Below are 20,068 nucleotides of genomic sequence, written 5' to 3'. Positions count from 1 at the left end.
TGCTATGGGTACCCGCATGGCCCCACAGAATGCCAACATTTTTATGGCTGACTTAGAACAACACTTCCTCAGCTCTCGTCCCCTACTCTACTTGTGCTATATTGATGACATCTTCATCATCTGGACCCATGGAAAAGAAGCCCTTGAGGAATTCCACCATGATTTCAACAATTTCCCTCCCACCATCAACCTCAGCCTGGTCCAGTCCACACAAGAGATCCACTTCCTGGACACTACAGTGCTAATAAACAATGGTCACATAAACACCACCCTATACCGGAAACCTACTGACCGCTATTCCTACCTACATGCCTCCAGCTTTCACCCTGACCACACCACACGATCCATTATCTACAGCCAAGCTCTGCAATACAACCGCATTTGCTCCAACCACTCAGACAGAGATAAACACCTACAAGATCTCTATCAAGCATTCTTACAACTACAATACCCACCTGCAGAAGTGAAGAAACAAACTGATAGAGCAAGAAGAGTTCCCAGAAGTCACCTACTACAGGACAGGCCTAACAAAGAAAATAACAGAACGCCACTGGCCATCACCTTCAGCCCCCAACTAAAACCCCTCCAACGCGTTATTAAAGATCTACAACCTATCCTGAAGGATGACCCATCACTCTCACAAATCTTGGGAGACAGGCCAGTCCTTGCCTACAGACAGCCCCCCAACCTGAAGCAAATACTCACCAGCAACCACATACCACACAACAGAACCACTAACCCAGGAACCTATCCTTGCAACAAAGCCCGTTGCCAACTGTGCCCACATATCTATTCAGGGGACACCATCACAGGGCCTAATAACATCAGCCACACTATCAGAGGCTCATTCACCTGCACATCCACCAATGTGATATATGCCATCATGTGCCAGCAATGCTCCTCTGCCATGTACATTGGTCAAACTGGACAGTCTCTCCGTAAAAGAATAAATGGACACAAATCAGATGTCAAGAATTATAACATTCATAAACCAGTCAGAGAACACTTCAATCTCTCTGGTCACGCGATTACAGACACGAAAGTTGCGATATTACAACAGAAAAACTTCAAATCCAGACTCCAGCGAGAAACTGCTGAATTGGAATTCATTTGCAAATTGGATACAATTAACTTAGGCTTGAATAGAGACTGGGAGTGGCTAAGTCATTATGCAAGGTAACCTATTTCCCCTTGTTTTTTCCTACCGCCCATCTTCCTCAGACATTCTTGTTAAACCCTGGATTTGTGCTGGAAATGGCCCACCTTGATCATCATACACATGTAAGGAGAGTCATCACTTTAGATAAGCTATTACCAACAGGAGAGTGGGTTTGTGTGTGTGTTGGGGGGGGGAGAAAACCTGGATTTGTGCTGGAAATGGCCCACCTTGATTATCATACACATTGTAAGGAGAGTGATCACTTTACATAAGCTATTACCAGCAGGAGAGCGGGGTGGGGGGAGAGAAAACCTTTTGCAGTGATAATCACCCATTTTTTCATGGTTTGTGTGTATAAACACGTCTTCTGTACTTTCCACTGAATGCATCCGATGAAGTGAGCTGTAGCTCACGAAAGCTTATGCTCAAATAAATTGGTTAGTCTCTAAGGTGCCACAAGTACTCCTTTTTTTTTTTTTTTTTTTTGCAAATACAGGCTAACACGGCTGTTACTCTGAAACCTGAGAAATATATCATTCACCATTTTCTAACATACTTAAAAATATAGAATAAGAATCTGAAAATATTAAGCTATATAATTGCTTAAATAAATGTATATAGTTACAGTGTACCATCCCAGGTAGCAAAAATATGTACCAAATCTAGTGTAAAGCTCTTAAAATATGGTGATTTACAACTAAATAATGGTTAGACAAACCAATGAGAATGCACCTGTCTTTAGCAAACAACTGAAGTACAAATGAAATAGCCAATTAACATTGCTGATTTAAATTGAGGCTTCCACTTCATTTAAATCAATCCACCTAAGAGAACCTGAAAGAGCTCTTTGTACCCAATTTAAGAGGGTATAGCTCTTCCTTGGACTTCAGTCCCAAGGAGAATGGTACCCTTTATCTTGGTGTTCAGAATTCTCCAAACCCCTGCCCACCTGGATATTAATTTGATTATTGGATGTAGTCTTCTAAATGATCCAGTTCATTTAATTCATTTTTCTTCTATGCTTTATTTATTCCTGTTCACCAAAGTAACCTCCCACTCTGTTTTCAACTTCAGCCTCCAACATCTGAGATACAGTTCGTCAGAAAGGTTATAACCTATTAGAGGGCACTTCCTCGCTTACTTGTCCCAGCTATGTTTGATTTATTATAAGTACTGGAATTTAATAATATTTTGCACTGAAATAGTGCCTCCATTTGGAATATCTCAAAGCACTTTACAAATAACAAAAGGAGCTGTCTCAGAGCAAAATGCTATTACCATCCAATGCACAGGTAACCCCCACTTGGCATTTGCCAGCTCCCGGAACTCTGGGCTGAGCCTCTACAGCAGTGGTGGGCAACCTACAGCCCATCAGGGTAATCTGCTGGCGGGCCATGAGACAGTTTGTTTACATTGACAGTCCGCAGGCACGGCCGCCTGGAGCTCCCAGTGGCCGCAGTTCGCCGTTCCTGGCCAATGGGAACTGTGGGAAGCAGCAGCCAGCACATCCCTGTGGTCCACGTCGCTTCCCACAGCTCCCATTCTCTGGGACCAGCGAACCACGGCCACTGGGAGCTACAGGCGGCCATGCCTGCGGACGGTCAATGTAAACAAACAGTCTTGCAGCCCGCCAGCAGATTACCCTGCATGCGGTCCTCAGACCGCAGGTTGCCCACCACTGCTCTAGAGGGTCTGACCCTATGGACTACAACAATCATGGCTACCAGAGTCCTCTGACAGCACAGGGATGGCCATGGTTGGACATGGGACTTTGGAAGAGGAGGGACAGGGCCCTGAAATGGCACCGAGCATTCTCTCTCTCAGGTGCTTATAGCTGGCTGGTTCTTGCTCACATGCTCAGGGTCTATAACTGAAAGCCATATGTGGAGTTGGAAAGGAATTTTTCCCCTAGTCAGATTGGCAGGGACCTCAGGGTGTTTTCGCCTCCCTCTGCAGCATGTGACTGCTGGTCACTTGCCAGGATTATCTGGGTACATCTCACAATCATTTGCCTGCCATTGCAGGGGCCTCAGGCCCTCTATTCTCTGCCCATGGCACATCATAGTCTAGACTCTTGTGGGGCTGTAAAACTTTGGTCTAATTTCATTTGTTCAGGTGCTAGGTGGTGTTGGTGGCCTGTAATATGCAGGAGGTCAGACTAGATAATCCAGTGGGCCCTTCTAGCCTTAAACTCTATGGCTACATCTACACATACGGTAACGTGTAGAGTACGTGCACTGCACACACACCTAGCACAAGTATAAAGATCAGAGTAGATGGGGAGGCAGTGCTTAGACAAGCAGAGTAAAGACATGCTAGAACCTCGGGGTATGTACCCGACATGGATCTCCACACAGCTGAGCAGTGCCTCTCACATCTATACTGCTATTTTTAGCCTGCTGCTAGAGCCTTTCCCTGCATCCACATTGCAGAATGACAGGGCTCAGACCCAAGTCACAGTGGGACTCAGGCTCTGACCCACCAGGGTCCTGGGACATGGGTCCTGAGTGCTTGCTGACCTGAGTCAGACTGATGTGTGTGTGGACAGAATGGGGGCTTGGGTTCAAACCTGAGTCAGAACCTCTGGTTAGTGCGCAGCATGGACATACCTGTAAGGGCCAAGATCCTGGGGCTAGCCAGCCCTGTTTAATTAGGCCTGCCTTGCCACATCTGTGCTGAGTATAGGACTTAAAAAGAGAGGAAACCCAACAGTTAGGGGCTGGCTGCTGAGGGGAATAGTTGAGCTGGGTTGTGGCTGGAGCGCGGAGGTACAGGAGTGGAACTAACCACTCTAACGTGCCCCTGGAACAAGGGGCCAAGCTCCAGGGCCAGTGATCCACACAACGAACAAGGAGCTGAAGAGGAACCCAAGAGAGAGGAGAGGCTCAAGTCCTGAGAGGGTCAAAAGATGTTTTGATAGTGTTAAATTTGTTTGTTCTAGTGAGAGGCCCAGAGAGAAGCCCTGTGACCCGCTACTCTGCTAAAGAAGAGTGTGATTCTTTGGAAAGACTTTGCTGCCAGCAAAGGGACTTTGGTGATACCAGCTTGGGGGCTGACCAGCTACAGCTGGACTTGGATACCCCACAAAGGGATTGAACTTCTAAGTGACACGGCTGGAGGACTAGGCCACAGAAGACCTAGTCAGAGGCAAACAAAAACAGGAGGCAGCAGTGACAGAGGAGAAACCTCTGCACTTCTGCACCTCTCCAGCAACCCTGCACCCAGCCACTCTGGGGTGGGACCAGAGAACACAGTCCAAAACCCCTTTCACTGGTTGCCTGAGCTGCCAACATTTCTTTTGAATTAGTGAACTTGCTTTATTGACTTTGCTGGAGACATGGGGCATTCAAAGAAGTTCTCCTGGTGGCAATGCATCATCTCAATCAGCCATAGCGGGATATAAAGCTTTTAATGAAAGGGCAAGCTGGGAGCATCCTACCTCCCAAGTTGCCACTTTGCAAATGTCTGCAGAGATCTTCATCACCTGCTCAGCTCGTGGATTCCAGAGTAGGAACAGTGCCTGCACCCATCTGCCTAGTCTCCCTAAATGCCTTGTGCAAGAGCAGCCTCCCCCTGTCCCAGGGCTACAATGCAGGGTTTAGACCACCAAAATGAGAGATGTGATGAGACACTGACCATCATTACCCCTCCAGCACAACTACTGTTTCTCTCTGTCCCCTGGCCCTACCTCCCCGGCTCGCTCTGCAGAATTGCTTTGCTCGTCTGTTCTACTGAACTCGCCTCCCGTAATTTCCTCTCGCCTCTTCTCCCTTCTTGTTCTTTCTGTTGCAGAGAGCTGCTGACATCCAGAGGCTACCCATGCCCTGTGATGCTCACAGCACAGCTAGCCAAGGCTCCATAGCAGCAGCAGGAGAGTGAGATGCACACCATCAGCTGCCTCAGCTCATCCTGTACATGGCAATGGCTCATATGCATGCTCGTCATACAGCTGAAGCACCGAGGGCTAGAAAGACTGTACTGTGGCCACCGTGCCACAAGACTAACTGGCAGCGTGACACATCTGCCCCGACTGGATGACAAACTTTATAAAAACAGGAGAAGAGCAAATAGCATCATTCCCTCCACGAATCTCTGTCCTTCATTCATAATCCAGTTTTTCCCCTTGCCCCAAACATTAGTGGGAACAAAAACCTGCTTGCCCCAGTGATCATGCAGAGCAAAGGCCATCGGCGTGGGTAGAGAGAACAGGCCACCGGCACTAGAGTGCCTGGCTGTGCACACGGCTTTGCAGCATGGCCTGGTAGGTAGAAGATGGGCCTGGGTTCTATTTCTGACCACCACTAACACAGTGTGAGACACTGAACAAGTCTCTTGAGTCCAAATTTACAAGCAGGGCCTCTGATTTTTGGGAGCTCTGCTTGAGGCACCTAGGGCCTGATTTCCAGAGGTGCTCAGTCAATTAATATTTACGCTGTTATTATTAAGCACAGCGCCCAAAGGCCCCACTCAGGCTCAGGGCCCCATTGTGCTGCCAGCTGTACAAACACATAGGAAGACATGGCCCCAGCCCCAAAGAGAGCACAGCCTAAGGGCTACAGTGTGCCTTTTGGGCACAGCCCTTAGCAATGCATGGTGTGCAACGCAACACTCAGGAATAGAACTGAGGGGGAAATCACACAATTCCTCCCCTGCTGCCCTCTCACTCCAAGGGGAGGGAGGAAGGCACGGAATAAGTTACTGCAGCTTCTCAAAGGGACCTCCCGTTTACTTTTCCCATCATGCCTGGCCAGGTTAAGGGTATGTCTACACAGGAACTAGACACCCATGGCTGGCCCATGCCAGCCAACTTGGGCTTGCGGACCTCAGGTTGCGGGGCTGTTTCACCGTTGTGTAGACATACCCTTAACCTGGCCTGGAACTGGGGGCTAGGACCCTGTGAGATGGGAGGGTCCCAGAGCTCAGGCTCCAGCCCGAGCCTGGAAGTCTACATGGCATGGGCCAGCTGAGGGTTTTCCTTTGCTGCACAGATATATACTCTTAACCTGGCCAGACAGTGGCAGAGAACATAGCCAGGGTACAATACTCCCTGCCCCTCCTTTTGTGAATACCAGGCCGTGGGTGTCTCAACTTGTACCCCAGAAACTAAGGCAAATCAGAGATGGGACCAGAGCTTGGAAGCTCCTGCCTACCAGCCACATGCTCTAGCCTGTGCTGTCTCTCAGAAGTTGGTCCAATAAAAGATATTACCTCACCCACCTTGTCTCTCTAATATCCTGGGACCAACACGGCGAAAACAACACTGCGTTCTATAAGATACACGTTTCACAGTGTATGCAGAGAAATGAGGGCTCTTGGCCTCTGTGAACTTTCCAACCACTGGACTGAGCAAAAGAGGGGCCATTTTCCTTTACCTACACTTTAAACCCCACAAGAAAGCAAATATGTTTTTGTTTGAAACTGCAAAGCACAGCGGCTTGCAGACAGGAGATGGGAGGAGGGAATCCACTCCCTGCCCCTTGTTTACACAGCCTGGGAGCCAGAGTTCTAGAGCCAGTCTCTGCTCAGCCCCCTCCCGCTGTTTGATGAATTAAAAACGACGTCCCTAATTGTTCCTTAGATGCCAGCACTGTGGACAAACTCAGCATGGGGGTGCCACCCCAGGCTGAGTGATCTGGCCAGCAGAACTAGTTCCCAGTTGCACAAACTGGAGGGGTTCAAGAGAAACGGTGCGGAGGGGGCAGCAAGATAAACACAGCTGTACATAATTCCACTAGGATAGCGCAGGGAGGTCCAAAAACAAGAAGAGATGGGGAGTGGGGAACTGGCCCTTGCAAGAGGAAACCCAGCCCAGAGCCATCTAGACTGCAGGGTGCAAAAGCCAGGGAAGAGGAGCAAGTAGCATCTCTTTGAACCATTACCCGACCGACACACACCCATCAGGTGACAGGGAAGAACCTGGGGACGCAAAGCAAGAGAGCAAGCAGAGGCTCAGTGCAATCAGGTAGCAACTTGCACACCGCTCCAGTGCGGCCACAAGCCAGGCTCATTTCACTGGATACAGATAGATGTATACTGTCCCGTGTGCCCCTACCAACGTGCATGGGAGCAGAGATCAGGAGGCCACGCAGGCACATGCCTGGAGATACTATTAGACATAGGCGTGCACAGAAGAGAGCAGATCATCACGTAAACAAACATCATCTGTGCACACATACACACCCCAGCACTCTGCCCTCCATGTGTGAGGCAGGGAAGCAAAAACAAAACACACCCACCAATATTCTCTCTCTTTCTCAGAAATGGAAATGGGGCAGGGGAGGCAACAACCAAACAAGAATGTACAGAGTCAGTTAAAGGCATGCCGGGAAAAATAAATAAGGGGAACAAATAATATTTAGCTGGCTCCAACCACGCTCCCCCCGCCCCCCGCCCGGCTATGAAGCAACGAGGCTCCCCAAGCAGTAACAGCGTGGTGGGGAGGGGCCTAGCTGGGGCCTCTCCCAAATCCAGACTGAAGCAAGGGGATTCAAATCCTTCCCTCACCATGGGTACAAAGCCCCATTCTTCCCTCCTCCCTCAGCCATATAGTCAAATTCCTTCGCAGCCCTTTGTTCCTAGCAGTGATGTCAGCACAAGGCATGTTCTGAAACAAACCCTGCAGATGCCCCCTCCCGCCTGATTGGCCACTCTCTCTGACCTCCCTTCATCCACCAGGGTGGTGCTTCCCCAGGGCACTCTAACCTCTCTCCCCCGGGCCACCTTTGCTGTAACATCCTCTGGAATCTCTCCCCTGATCTGTGCACTGCAGCTGGCAGAGAGGGGTTTGGGCAGGCTGCAAGGAAAGAGGCCAACCTCACTGTTTGGAGGGAGGATGGTGCATGATGGGGCCTAGGGTAAGAGAGCAGTTTAAGCTAAGATTTTTGTACTAAAGATCAATGCTATTTCTAACAGGCAAAAGTTTACAGAAGGAAACCAAAACTGGTACCATTATTAAATGTAAATGTGAGAGGGGGAAATATGCAGAGACAGTCTCTTAAAAAAAAAAAAAAAGGAGAGAAACAGGCAACCGTCTGACAAAATAAAATCGACTAGGCAGAGGTTATTAAAAAAACTGAAATAGACAGAGGTTTAAAAAAAAGACAAATGCTTCAGAGCCAGCAAGTTGGGCATACAGGGCCCAAACCTGCCATGGGTGGTGCTCTCTGGATCAGGGAAAGCACTGACACATATTTAACTTTGCGCCCAAGCAGTTGCACTGAAGTCAGTGGAACTCCTCATGGAGCTAAGAGCTTCCTGGGTCAGGGCCAGAGGTCTCAGCCCTTTCCAGGCTTGAGCTCACTGTTAGCCTCTGTAACCGTGGGAGCTTATTACTGTTATTTTCACCAGCCTTCTTGTTTCTCACACGTTCTTGTTGCATCTTGTCTCAAGTTAAGCCCCTGTCCTGCTTGGATCCTTGGGGGCAGACATTTTAACCATGTCGTGTCTCATCAAGTTCATTGGGACTCTGGGCAGCTGTAAGAGCTCCCCCAAGTGGGTCTCACTGCAGAATCGGGAGCACAGACTGCAAGCTTTTCCTACACAATGTCCTCCTATGTGTCTGTACAATGCTTAGTAGAGAGGGGCCCCAAACACCAACAGAGGCTTTTCAGCACTACGGAACATAATTAATTAGTTCTTATGTAAGCAGAATGAGTTCCTGCTAGCCAGAGGGTCAGAGAGATTAGGGAGGGCTTTTAGAAAGGTCAATGGGAAACCAACACAACACCACAGGTTCTCAAACTGCAGTCTCTGGAACCCTTGCTGTTGGTCCAGAAAGATAACTGCTCCTCCTTCTTATTTGCACCTGCTAAATCACATGAGAGAGAGCCAGAATAGATTCATAGGCATTGAGGCTAGAAGCTGGATTTCATCCCCCACCTGCTGGATTTCATCCCTAAAAGGGTCAACCATCATAATCTAGAGCAGGGGTTCTCGACCTTTTTTCTTCCTGAGGGCCCCCCCCCCCCCCAACATGCTACAAAAACTCCACGGTCCACCTGTGTCACAACAACTGATTTTCTGCATATAAAAGCCAGGACCAACATTAGGGGGTAGCAATCAGGGCAATTTCCTGACGTCCCCCACCATAGGGGGCCCCCACAAAGCTTAGTTGCTCAGGCTTCGGTGTCAGCCCCAAGCGGTGGGGTTTGGGGCCCCGAGCTTCAGCCCCATACAGGAGGGCTTCGTCTTTCTCCCCAGGGCCCCAGCAAGTCTAATGCCGGCCCTGCTTGGTGGACCCCTGAAACCAGCTCGCGGCCCTCCAGTGGGCCCCAGGCTCCTGGTTGAGAACCACTGATCTAGACTGTCCTCCTGCTTAACATCATCTGAATTTTCTAGTTTCAGCTCAAAACAATGGATCTTGTTATGCCTTTGGCTAATAGATTACATCAGGAATTTCCCAGTATTAATTTCGCACATAACAGTTACATGGGGAATTATGTGATCAGTAGATGTCCTTGAGACACTCAATTGAAATGGGCCACCTGCTGTGAAAGAGTGAGACCTTCTGGTTTAGAGATAACATAGGATCAGTAATAAATAAGGAAGGGGATTAAATTAATGCTGCCCCAATAATGGCTGGGATACTCAACTCCTTTTTCAAAAAAGAAAATTGTTATTACAGCTGGTCAAATAATTCCAAATGAATAGTTTGTTTGGTGAATTTTACCTTGTCCTGGTTTCATATCGTCCGGGGGCAGATCAAGATTCTCTCAGAATTCTTTATTACCCAACAATCTTTGTGGAATTATTTCAGTGACTAGTTCTTGGTTGCTGGCTTGCCGAGAAGGAGTCCATTATATTTGGTGTTTTAAATGTAAGCATTTTACAGAGGGAGAACTGAGGCCAGAAAGGTTTCAGGGACTGTCATAGATCCATAAAATTTAAGCCCAGAAGGACCATCAGATCATTTAGTCTGGCCTCCTGTATAACACAGGCTGGAGAATTTAAAAATCTTGCCCAAGATCACCTAGCAGAGTCAGTCACAGACCCAAGGTCTTCTAAATACCAATCCGATGCCCTGGCCACTGTACCATGCCTCAACTGTACATCCTCCTTGGTATCACCCAAAACAATTCCCCTCCCTCCTCTGCAATGACATCTTTCAAATACTTGTAAGTGGTTATCATCCCCCACTCTTCTGATGTATCGTTTGCCTATCAGTGAGGCATCTGGTTGCGAGGATCAGATTGGAACGGATGGGTTTTATTTTCTATAATGATTTGCGAGGCAGGAAAGAAACTTGCAGTTTTCTGAGTACCAACATACTGCAGGAGTGCCCTCTAGAGCCAATTAGAGCCTGCTCAAACTGCCTGGGCATCAGAATGGCTAGCAGGAATCACACGGTCCTTGCAAAGTGGAGGCTTTCCTACGACACACATTGACCATTCCTTCCCTCATGTGAAAGTCTTATAGAACTTAATTAAAACTTACAGCCTTTCTGTTAAATTCTACAGGATGATTAAAAACCACTATAGAAAGGTGATCATTTTCTGTTGAATCTATAGGACATTTTTCGTATAGGAGAAGCATCAGTCATGAAAAGAGGAGCTTCCCAAATCCAACGTATGGCTGGAAACGACCTCCCCACCTGCTGGATTTCATCCCTAGTAAGTTCTACGGGACTTTCCCACATGTGGGTTTCCATAGTACTTTCTATCAGGGAACTTCAAAGTGCTTTATTAATATTAAAAGTGCAATTAATAAATGTATGTAAATAAGTTGATTTTCACTGGCAGTTGTGTTTCTAGTACACACCAGAAAGGGTTGGTCAGTATAGCTATAGTGTAGGTGCAGCTTATTCCAGCCCAAAACCAGCTTTTCCTGGTATAGCTTATACAGGTTCCCTAAGCAAAAGAAATTTTCTGCCAGGGTAACTGGGCCTACACTTTGACTTTCACCAGGATAAAAGTGTCAAAAAAAATCACCCCCTAGCCGACATTACTATGCTGGCACACGTTTCTAGTGTGGACCTGGCCTAAGTCACTTGGGGGAGGGAGCTCAAAAGAGCTTAAGTCTCGTAACATCCTTACTACAAGGGAGGTCACTGTCACCTCCATTTAACTGATACATAAACAGAGAGAGAAAGGCCCCCATTTTCACACATGGGTGCCTGACACTAGGCTTCTAAATCATTGTTTAGGCCCATAGTTAAAAGTGGCCTGATGTGCACAGGTACTGAGCAGCTCTGGCTGCCACTGATTTCAGCAGGATTTGAGTGTAGTCGCCGACTCAGAAAATCAGGACCGCTTTTATTTAACTGCGTGATTCCACATTTATGCGCCCAGATTTGAAAATGTTGGCCTAAATGACCTGCTCAAGGTCAGAGAGAATCAATGGCAGAACAAAGCACAGAACCCGGAGGTCCTGACTCTGACTCCCTGACTGGAACCACTAGAGAACGCTGCCTCACATCCAAAAAAGTCCATTCTCCATACACAGAGCAGTGCATCAGGGGCTTGCTACAGCATGGCCTCCCTAGGTCATCCCCTCCCGCACACTGTGCATTCACGCATCTGTACTCAAAATAAAAAATGCTTGGCCAGGACCGGAAAGAGTTAAAGGGGTTACGAAGGGTTTCGCTGACCTATTTTCCAGGCAGGCACCCTTTAATCTCCTTTGGAGACACCTTCGCACAAAGGCTGGTACAGCAGCTCAGCTGGAGCCAGGATTTAACGTGGAGGAACTTGTCCTGAAGAGATTAAAAACGGCAGTCGGGCACTGAACCTTCAGTCAAACTGGCAGGAATTTCTAATCAAGGGAAAGGGGAAAGAGGAAAACAAGGGAGATGGGGAGCAGTGTGTTTAGTGGATTGACACCACAGCAGCATTCAGAAGTACCTTCTGCCCATACTCTAGGACGAGGTGGGAAGGGCTGATGGCCTCTGCTTTGCCTCCAAAGATATTAAATATCACAACATTCCAGCAAAAAATAAAGGTTCCAAAAATCTTTGTGGCCCTGGGGCCTCCATACCCCCTCGATCTGGCTCAGGAGAGGAATGGAGTTTTACAATGAGTGTCTCCAGAAGACAGAGGTGATTGACTGGTGTCACCAAGCAGCTAAAAAGTTTAGTGGCCCCGTCAGTTGCGCCTGAAGCCTACATCATTTACCAATAGCATCAGCCAAGAAACATCGTGGAGAGAAAGAGCTTTGGGATTTTAGGAACTCTGCTGGTAAAAACTGAACAGTGAAGCTAGCTTAGCTTGGGGACCCTGATGGTGTCAGCCGAATGCTTGTGAATGTCAATGTGCATTACGTTCACGGGGGGGCGGAGGGGGAGGAGGAGGACACAGAAGAAGAGTGAATGAAAGAGGAAAAGGCAAAGAGTAAGTGATGGAGTGGAGAGAGAGACTGAGAAAGAACAGGGGGGAAATTAAAAAGGAGAATGGGGGGCAAAGAAGGGAATTGGATGGAAGAGAAAGAGAGAATTACAGACACATGCACACACCCAAGCAGAGCTCAGCCAGTCAGTCCTCCTTCCATCTTACCTGAGGATCCATGAGACGAGTGAGGTCTGGGTAAAGGTAGAACAGGACTCCCTGCATCGCCCCTGGCAGAGAGATTCCCCTGATCAGCAAAACTACCAGCATGAGGTATGGGAACGTGGCAGTGAAATACACCACCTGGCAGGAGAACACAACAGAGCAAATGTGAGAGGGCAGCCTAGGAAATGGGCAGAAACCTAGGACACCAATGAAATCTTGCCACAAGGAGAGCAAGTGCAGTGCAAGAGCAAGTTAGAAAGGCCAGGATGAGACAGGATCAGTAAGATGGGGGCAAGAAAGGGGCAGGGTTACTATGTTTTAGGTCTTCTTTAAAGCAGAGTAGAAAGCAATTCACTCTTACTGAGGGGTTAGTAAAGTAGCAATGTGCCCATTATATCTACAACTAGAAAATCCCTCTCTAGTCTTGGTAGTGACCTAAGCACCAGGCCTGGTCTTAGCTGGCGTAAGTCAGGGTAGCTCCATTGAACTCAATGTAGTTCCATCAATCTACACCAGCTGAGAATCTGGGCTCTTCTTTCCATCTGCTCATTCTGACAGGAAAGCAAAGGAAGGAGTCAAACCGAGCAAGTCTCTCCCTATTTAGGAGTAGGCCAGGAGGGCATAATCTAAAACTAACAAGACGGATGCAAACAACAGCAACTTGTCCTAGTACATCTCCCTTCATGATGACACAGTCCTTGGGATATCATCAAGGAATCATCAGTAGTAATAAGAGTTAGTCTTATTGTTTGAAGTGAATGTAACCTAGCAGTAAATAGCCATTTCAACTCTTTATTGAAGTAATAAAGACATGCACTGGCTGCCTGGGTGTTGTAAGACAGAAGCCCATTTAAACTGTGATGTCACATGAAAAACCTTGCGAGTCTAAACTTTCCCTCGGCTCTGCTGATCAGACAGACCTGGTAACAAATGGGTTCATAAGTAGGGGCATTTGTGCCATTCCAGAGGGCGCTATTGTTCCTGCCACTACTTACAGTAGTTCACAAGTTGGGATTACAGGTGGAGAAACAGTATGTGGAACTGACGGGTGTGTCTATATCAGTTTCTGGACTGCTGAGTTCCATATTGATGTTAGAGCCAGGATACAGTCAGCAAGTTCAGAGAATTTGATGGTTTTCTGGCATCTGAAGCAAACAATGGTTGTATTAACGTTCACATGCATTCAGGGCGTGAACCCGATACGGTCTTTCAGTATTTGCCAGTTTCAGAGCAAGGGGTTTCCAATGGCCACCATCCTGCCTCCCTTGTACTGAAGCATCAGCATTGAGCACTGGGACTAGCTGCTGGCATTTGGCAGAGACTCACTGCTTCATGTTTCAGCTGTTCCTACATAAAGAGCAAAGCTGAACACAGACATCCCATCAACATCAGGACCGTGTGATTTAGAGCTTTAACAGGAGTGTTCTAATACTCAGGTAGTCCAACATAGGGGTCTTACCATTATGCTTTGTTTTTTGCATCATGTGTTCTACTACTTAGCCTACTTGCCTTATGAATAAGATGGACTTAGAGATGTTTGGCAGCCCTTACTTTGGCAAAGTAGCTGCATTCCTTTGAGGAATACTGAAGTCCAATGTCAGTGCTAATCCTTTCTGGGATTCTAGGTCTTGCAACTATAAAACTTGGGTTATTGTGGTACTTTGGGGATTGTTCAAACTAATTGCTATAGTAATCCACAACAATGACATACTGTAGTCTTCATTGTTCAACATAAACAAATCAGTGCCCATGGGTTGACATGGTTTTGTTGGCATTTCATGTAGTATCACTGACACGCTTGCATTTAAGGCATATCGGACATCTTAAGACAAGCTGGTTAACACGTACTAGGCCAAAAGAATATGTCAAAGCCTCTGTTTGGATTTTTCCATGGCCATGTGCCTAGTGAGGTTTCATCTCCGCATATTTAGTCTGAATGCAATGGGATAACTGTTTTTTTCACCTTTAAAGGTTATGCCACACAAGAGTGAAAGTTCATCTACGGTGCCTGTATTGCACGATGATGTGAAATCATTTTCTTTCTAATTTCTCCCCATCCATCCAATATTACTTGTTTCATTTGTTCCTCCTGCCATCTCAGATGCCTCTAACCCTAGCCTGTGTGCTGGAAGATTCTGTGCACCGGCCTATGAACGCCAACATGTGTCTTGCCTGAAGTACCAGTGTCAGCATTAGCACCTGCGGGGGGGGGGGGGGGGGTGTATTTTCCTGGGAAATACACAACTTGGCCATTATCCCTCTGCAACTGAAGACCTGGTCTGTAACCTGGACGGTGATGCGATGGATGGTTTCTTCTGGACTGATCCAAGCAGTTAGGTGGTCAGATTCAACTGTTACATATTCTGACATATGCGGACAAAGGAGACTGTACTCAAATACAACTACATACATGCATGTACATACATTTTCCCATTTGTGCATGCTGTTCTTCTGGTGGCATGAAGGACTTTGATATACAACGTAGCTGCTAGCCTTCCTAGAGCAATGCTGCACCAATTCCCTTCCTCGACCTGTCTGCTGATAGTTCTGTGAGGATCAAAGTAGGAAAACCACTGCATCCGTTTCTTTTATTAGGATCATCAATCAGTTGTATTGCAGTGGTGCCTAGAGACTCCCGTCAGGGACTGATTCCCATCATGCTAGGCATTCTACACACATAATGAAGAGGGTTCCCTGCCCCGGATAGCTCACAATAGAACCATGTGCTTTACAGTCTGCCATATTTCTTATACAAGAATTTCCCCCTCTTCTGCCAGATTAGGTGGCAGTTCCTCTACCACAGTGATGTTCACTGGATCTGGATTCCTTCTATCTGCCTGCCATAAAGCAATGGCCAACCCATCTTCTGCTGTAATGCAAATCATGCTTTTTCCTAGGTCACGTGCACATCTTTTTCTCTGTCACCTCCAGGGTGCTGGGGCTGCTGCTGCACCCCCTGGCTTGAAGTAGTAATAACAAACACCAAATACATGGTTTCTGTCATCAGCGCCCCACTATAAAAATTGTTCCAGCACCTTTGGTCAGCTCTGAAGTAGGGAAGGGGAGAAAGGTTTGCATGGTGTCCTCCCTTTGAACAAGGAAATACTAGAATGTCATTGATGATGGCTACAACTCCAATGAATCCTTCACATATCTCATCAGCCTTGCACTCTATTTTATCTCAGGCTCAGATTGTGCCAAAAAGGTAGGTGAAGGAATCCACATCCACAAAATATGTGGTCTTTTGGATTGACGGTTCAGGATGTTTACTTGACTGACACTCTGACTTTGCATCCAGGAAACTTAGGGGTAATGTCTTCAAATATTGGCAAAGGTTTTACCACTCATTTAAGATCTCGAGGATTTACGCAGACTCCAGATTTGCCTGTTGGGGGCTTCTGTTCAATAGCTAGCAAGTGAGTCCAGTCTGTAGGCTGTCATTTTAATTATTATCCCTGTATTTACTATGTGATCTACTGCCTGATGCAGGTGATCAGAGTACTCAGGTGAGGTCTTTCCTGGCCCACAGATGAGTGGGGTGAGAATTGGGGTAAGATAAAAGGAAATGTTGGACGGTAATAGCCCATCTGCTTTGAAGCTTTCTGTGAGACTATCAGGCTTCGCATGCCCATTTGGATCTAGCGATTGCATCAGTTTTTATAAGTTCAAGATCCACTCACGATTCCAGGCCCATAACCTGGTGCTGCCCAAATGCCCACAGCAGATGATTCCCACTTCATTGTGGCTGTTGTAGATCTGCTTTGTAGCTTGCATGGGCTCCCAGATTTAAGCTTTTCATTTAGTGCTTGCGAGTGTCTGCTGTGAAACGGGCGGTCCCAATCCGGAGACTGGTTTCTCCGGTGGAAGAACGTGAACATCTGGGTCTAATGAGGGGGATTACTCAACGCTTGGCTCAGACACAACCTTGTTATTTCTCAAGCATCGTTAGCACAAACCCTATTGCTAGAACCCTTGCTGGGATCAGAGTCACACGCTGATCAACAACATACATGGTCGTGTTTAGTCAGAGCCACATGCCTCTGCAAAGTGATTCCATCTGTGACAATCTGCTCCAGGAAAATATCCACACTCAGGGGTCTGCCTGGATATCTGTGTCTTTGGATGCATGAGGTCACTCCTGCTGCTTTTAGTGGGGGGTGATTTCAGGTTACTCTTTGTCCCTTTCTTTTGGCAACTGGTAACTCCCCAGTACAGGCAAAGCCTTTCGCCTCGGACAGGCTTGCAGTCCACCAGCCATTGTTTGATGCTGGGTTTCTGTACGTTGATCAGCCCTAGACGCATCTATTCCCTGTTTCTAGGGAAAGCAGAGCTCCTTCATTGAGAAGTCTTTCTCTGACCACGGGGTCTGTGCGAAAGAAATTACTCTCACCATTCTTTTTTGTTATGATTCTTTGGTGTTTCTGCAAGGAATATGTATCTAGCATCAACTGGGTTTGCTTTTGGCATAGCATATGCTTTGTAAATTAGTTTGCAGTGCCCCTGCTGGTAGTAATGTGTTATAAATGCCTCTGCCTTCTTTCACTAGGCTACAGCAGTAAGTAACTGCCTTTTTCTTCTTCATATTTTGCTCCATAGGAGCCAGAGAGGATCAGCTTCACAAGCTGATTTCCTTTACTCCATCCCTCCTACTCCTGCAAATTCTTAAGAGGTTTGCCAGCTCCGAAGGCCATAATGAGCTCAAGAAAGCCACCGACATCCATGCTATCGCTCATGGCAAGTGGATTCAGTCAGCTCGACCACAATGTAATGGTTCTGTTTTGTTTAAAGTGCATGAAGAGGACACCATTTGTTATTAAAACTTTTTTATGTCCCTCTGCTCTTGCTGACTCCAAGCATAAAGCCGGCTGGGAATGGTTCAAGAGGGGGAACAGAAACTAACTAATGATCTTACAGAACATGCTACTGTCATTTGTATTAAAGATCAAGGGAGCAGGGATGGGATAGAATCAGGACAGAGTTACACAGCTCCATACCAGAAGAGAATGAGTGAGAGAGAATGCAGGCAACCAAGGAAGTGCAGCTAAGGTGAGCAGGACGATTAACTGAGACATCTTTGTTGTCACGGGGGGAAAGGGGTGCATGCAGGAGAGTAGTGGTCTTGTCACCAAGGGTGTGGGAGGGCTTGGTAGCTGAGCAGATTAGGTCGGGGTGCTTGTCATGGAGCAGAAGAGTTTCATAGATTCATAGATATTTAGGTCAGAAGGGACCATTATGATCATCTAGTTATTTTCTCTTTCCCTGTTAATTCCAGTCTCCTGCCCTCCACTGCCCGTGATTGCATTTATTATAATTTGCACTTCTACTGTGCCTTTCATTTGAGGAGAACAAGTCACTTTACAAAGATGAGTGAATTAAGCCCCATCTCCTCTCAGACAGGCAACATCTCCTTGCAACACCTGCCTCCTCCCCCCTCCACCTCCAACCTTTGTTAAAGGACCCTGGGGTATGGCTGTCTCTTTGCTGGGTCCTGGTGATGCTAGTTCATCGGCTTGTCCACTTCCCAAACCAGGTATTTGCAGGCACTGCAAACCAGGGCACTCCACACCTCAAAGCACTGAGACACAACACTTAGGTTCATAGATTCCAAGGCCAGAAGGGACCACTGTGATCAACTAGTCTGCCCTCACGTATAACACCGGCCATAGAACTGCCCCAAAATAATTCTGAGAGCAGATCTTTGACAAAAACGTCCAACCCTGATTTAAAAATTATCAGTGAGAGAGACTCCATCATGACCCTTGGGAAATTGTTCCAATAATCCAATGATTACCCTCATTATTAAATATTGACCCCTTAATTCCTGTCTGAATTTAGTCTAGCTTCAGCTTCCAGCCATTACATTACGTTATACCGTTCTCTGCTAAACTGAGGGGCCCATTATCAAATATCTGTTCCCCAGGTAGGTACATATCTAGATAGACTAATCAAGATAACCCTTAACCGTCTCTTTGTTAAGCTAAATAGACTAAGTTCTTTGAGTCTATGACTATAAGGCATGTTTTCTAATCCTCTGATTAGTTTTGTGGCTCTTCTCTGTATCCTCTCCAATTTATTAACATCTCTACTGAATTGTGGACACCAGAGCTGGATACAGTATTACAGCAATGGTTGCACCAGTGCCAAATACAGAGGTAAAATAACCTTTCTGCCCCTACTCATGATTCCCCTGTTATACATCCAAGGACTGCATTAGCCCTTCTGGCCACGGCATCGCACTAGTAGCTCACGTTCAGCTGATTATCCACTGCAACCTCAAAATCTTTTTCAGAGTCTCTGCTTCCCAGGATAGAGTTCCCAGCCCAGAAATATGGCCTCCAGTCCATGTTCCATTGTATACATTTAAATTTAGATGTATTAAATCACATTGTTTGCTTGTGCCTAGTTTACCAAGCAATCCAGATGACTCTGTATCTGTGACGCTTCCTCTTCATTTACCATGCCCCCAATTTGTGTGTCACCTGCAAACTTTATCAGTCATGATTTTATGTTTTCTTCCAGTTCATTGCGATATACCTTAAATAGCACATGGCTAAGAACTGACTCCTGCAGAACTCCACTAGAAACACACCCACTCAACGATGATTTCCTATTTACAATTACATTTTGAGGCTCATCAGCTAGCCAGCTTTTAACCCACTGAATGCGTGCCATGTTAATTTTAGATAAACAAGATGGGTGAGGCAATATTTTTTATTGGACCAACCTCTGTTGTTGAGAGACAAGCTTTAGTGCCAGACCGAGTGCGGAGGTGGAGGAGGAGGAGGAGGAGAACTCTGTATGGCTTGAAAGCTTGTCTCTCTCACTAGCAGAAGTTGGTCCAATAAAAGATATTACCTCACTCACCTGGTCTTTCTAATATCCTGGGACTGACATGGCTACAACTACACTGCATGTTAATTTTATATCCTTCTAGATTTTTTTAAATCAAAATGTCATGCAAAAAGTCAAACACCTTGGACATTCTTGGATTAGTGATATCTCAGATGGGCAAATAACTCACAAATAATTCAGTCAGGAAGTGGGCGAGCAAGCAGGAATGGAAAGGAGTAGGCTGGGGCTGTGTTACCCAGGAGTAAATTCACTGGCAGCCCCTCAGTTCTATAACTCATGCTAGGATACAGATATCTTTGGGACTAAGAGCAGGAGATAGAAAATTCCTTTGGCCCTGGGGCAGAGAAGGCCCTTTGACCCTTCAGGGTTTCCTTAGCTATCACATGAAGGATTTGGAGGCTAGTCTGAACCCCAGCTGCCAGCTGGAGAAGGAATGTTCTCCCTATTCTTTCTGTATAAGTGGGGGACAGGTGGCTGGCACATCACACACGCCCCCAAATAAAAAAGATCCTTTAAGGATGTGGGAGAAGCACCAGCCCATGCCAAGTAGCCTCTCCTGAAGACCCCGATGGAG

At 46.8% G+C, this 20,068-nt stretch overlaps 1 protein-coding gene across 3 annotated transcripts in view; it reads right to left on the bottom strand.

Annotated features, from left to right (window-relative positions):
• LOC125626305 (sodium- and chloride-dependent GABA transporter 2) overlaps window positions 1-20,068 on the bottom strand; it is a 56,716-nt gene that overhangs the window by 15,282 nt on the left and 21,366 nt on the right. For 2 of the 3 annotated variants that reach the window (XM_048829092.2, XM_048829099.2), the window contains one exon: window positions 12,646-12,780. The exons of the other annotated variant lie outside the window; for it this stretch is intronic. In XM_048829092.2, coding sequence (XP_048685049.2) covers window positions 12,646-12,780 — 135 coding nt within the window. The remainder of the gene's footprint in view (window positions 1-12,645; window positions 12,781-20,068) is intronic. 3 annotated transcript variants of the gene reach the window in all.

Source organism: Caretta caretta, chromosome 1, assembly GCF_965140235.1.
Source record: "Caretta caretta isolate rCarCar2 chromosome 1, rCarCar1.hap1, whole genome shotgun sequence".
Classification (NCBI taxonomy): Eukaryota; Metazoa; Chordata; order Testudines; family Cheloniidae; genus Caretta; species Caretta caretta.
The sequence above is the reverse complement of the archived record's forward strand: the minus strand, read 5'-3'. Positions and strand labels throughout refer to the sequence as shown.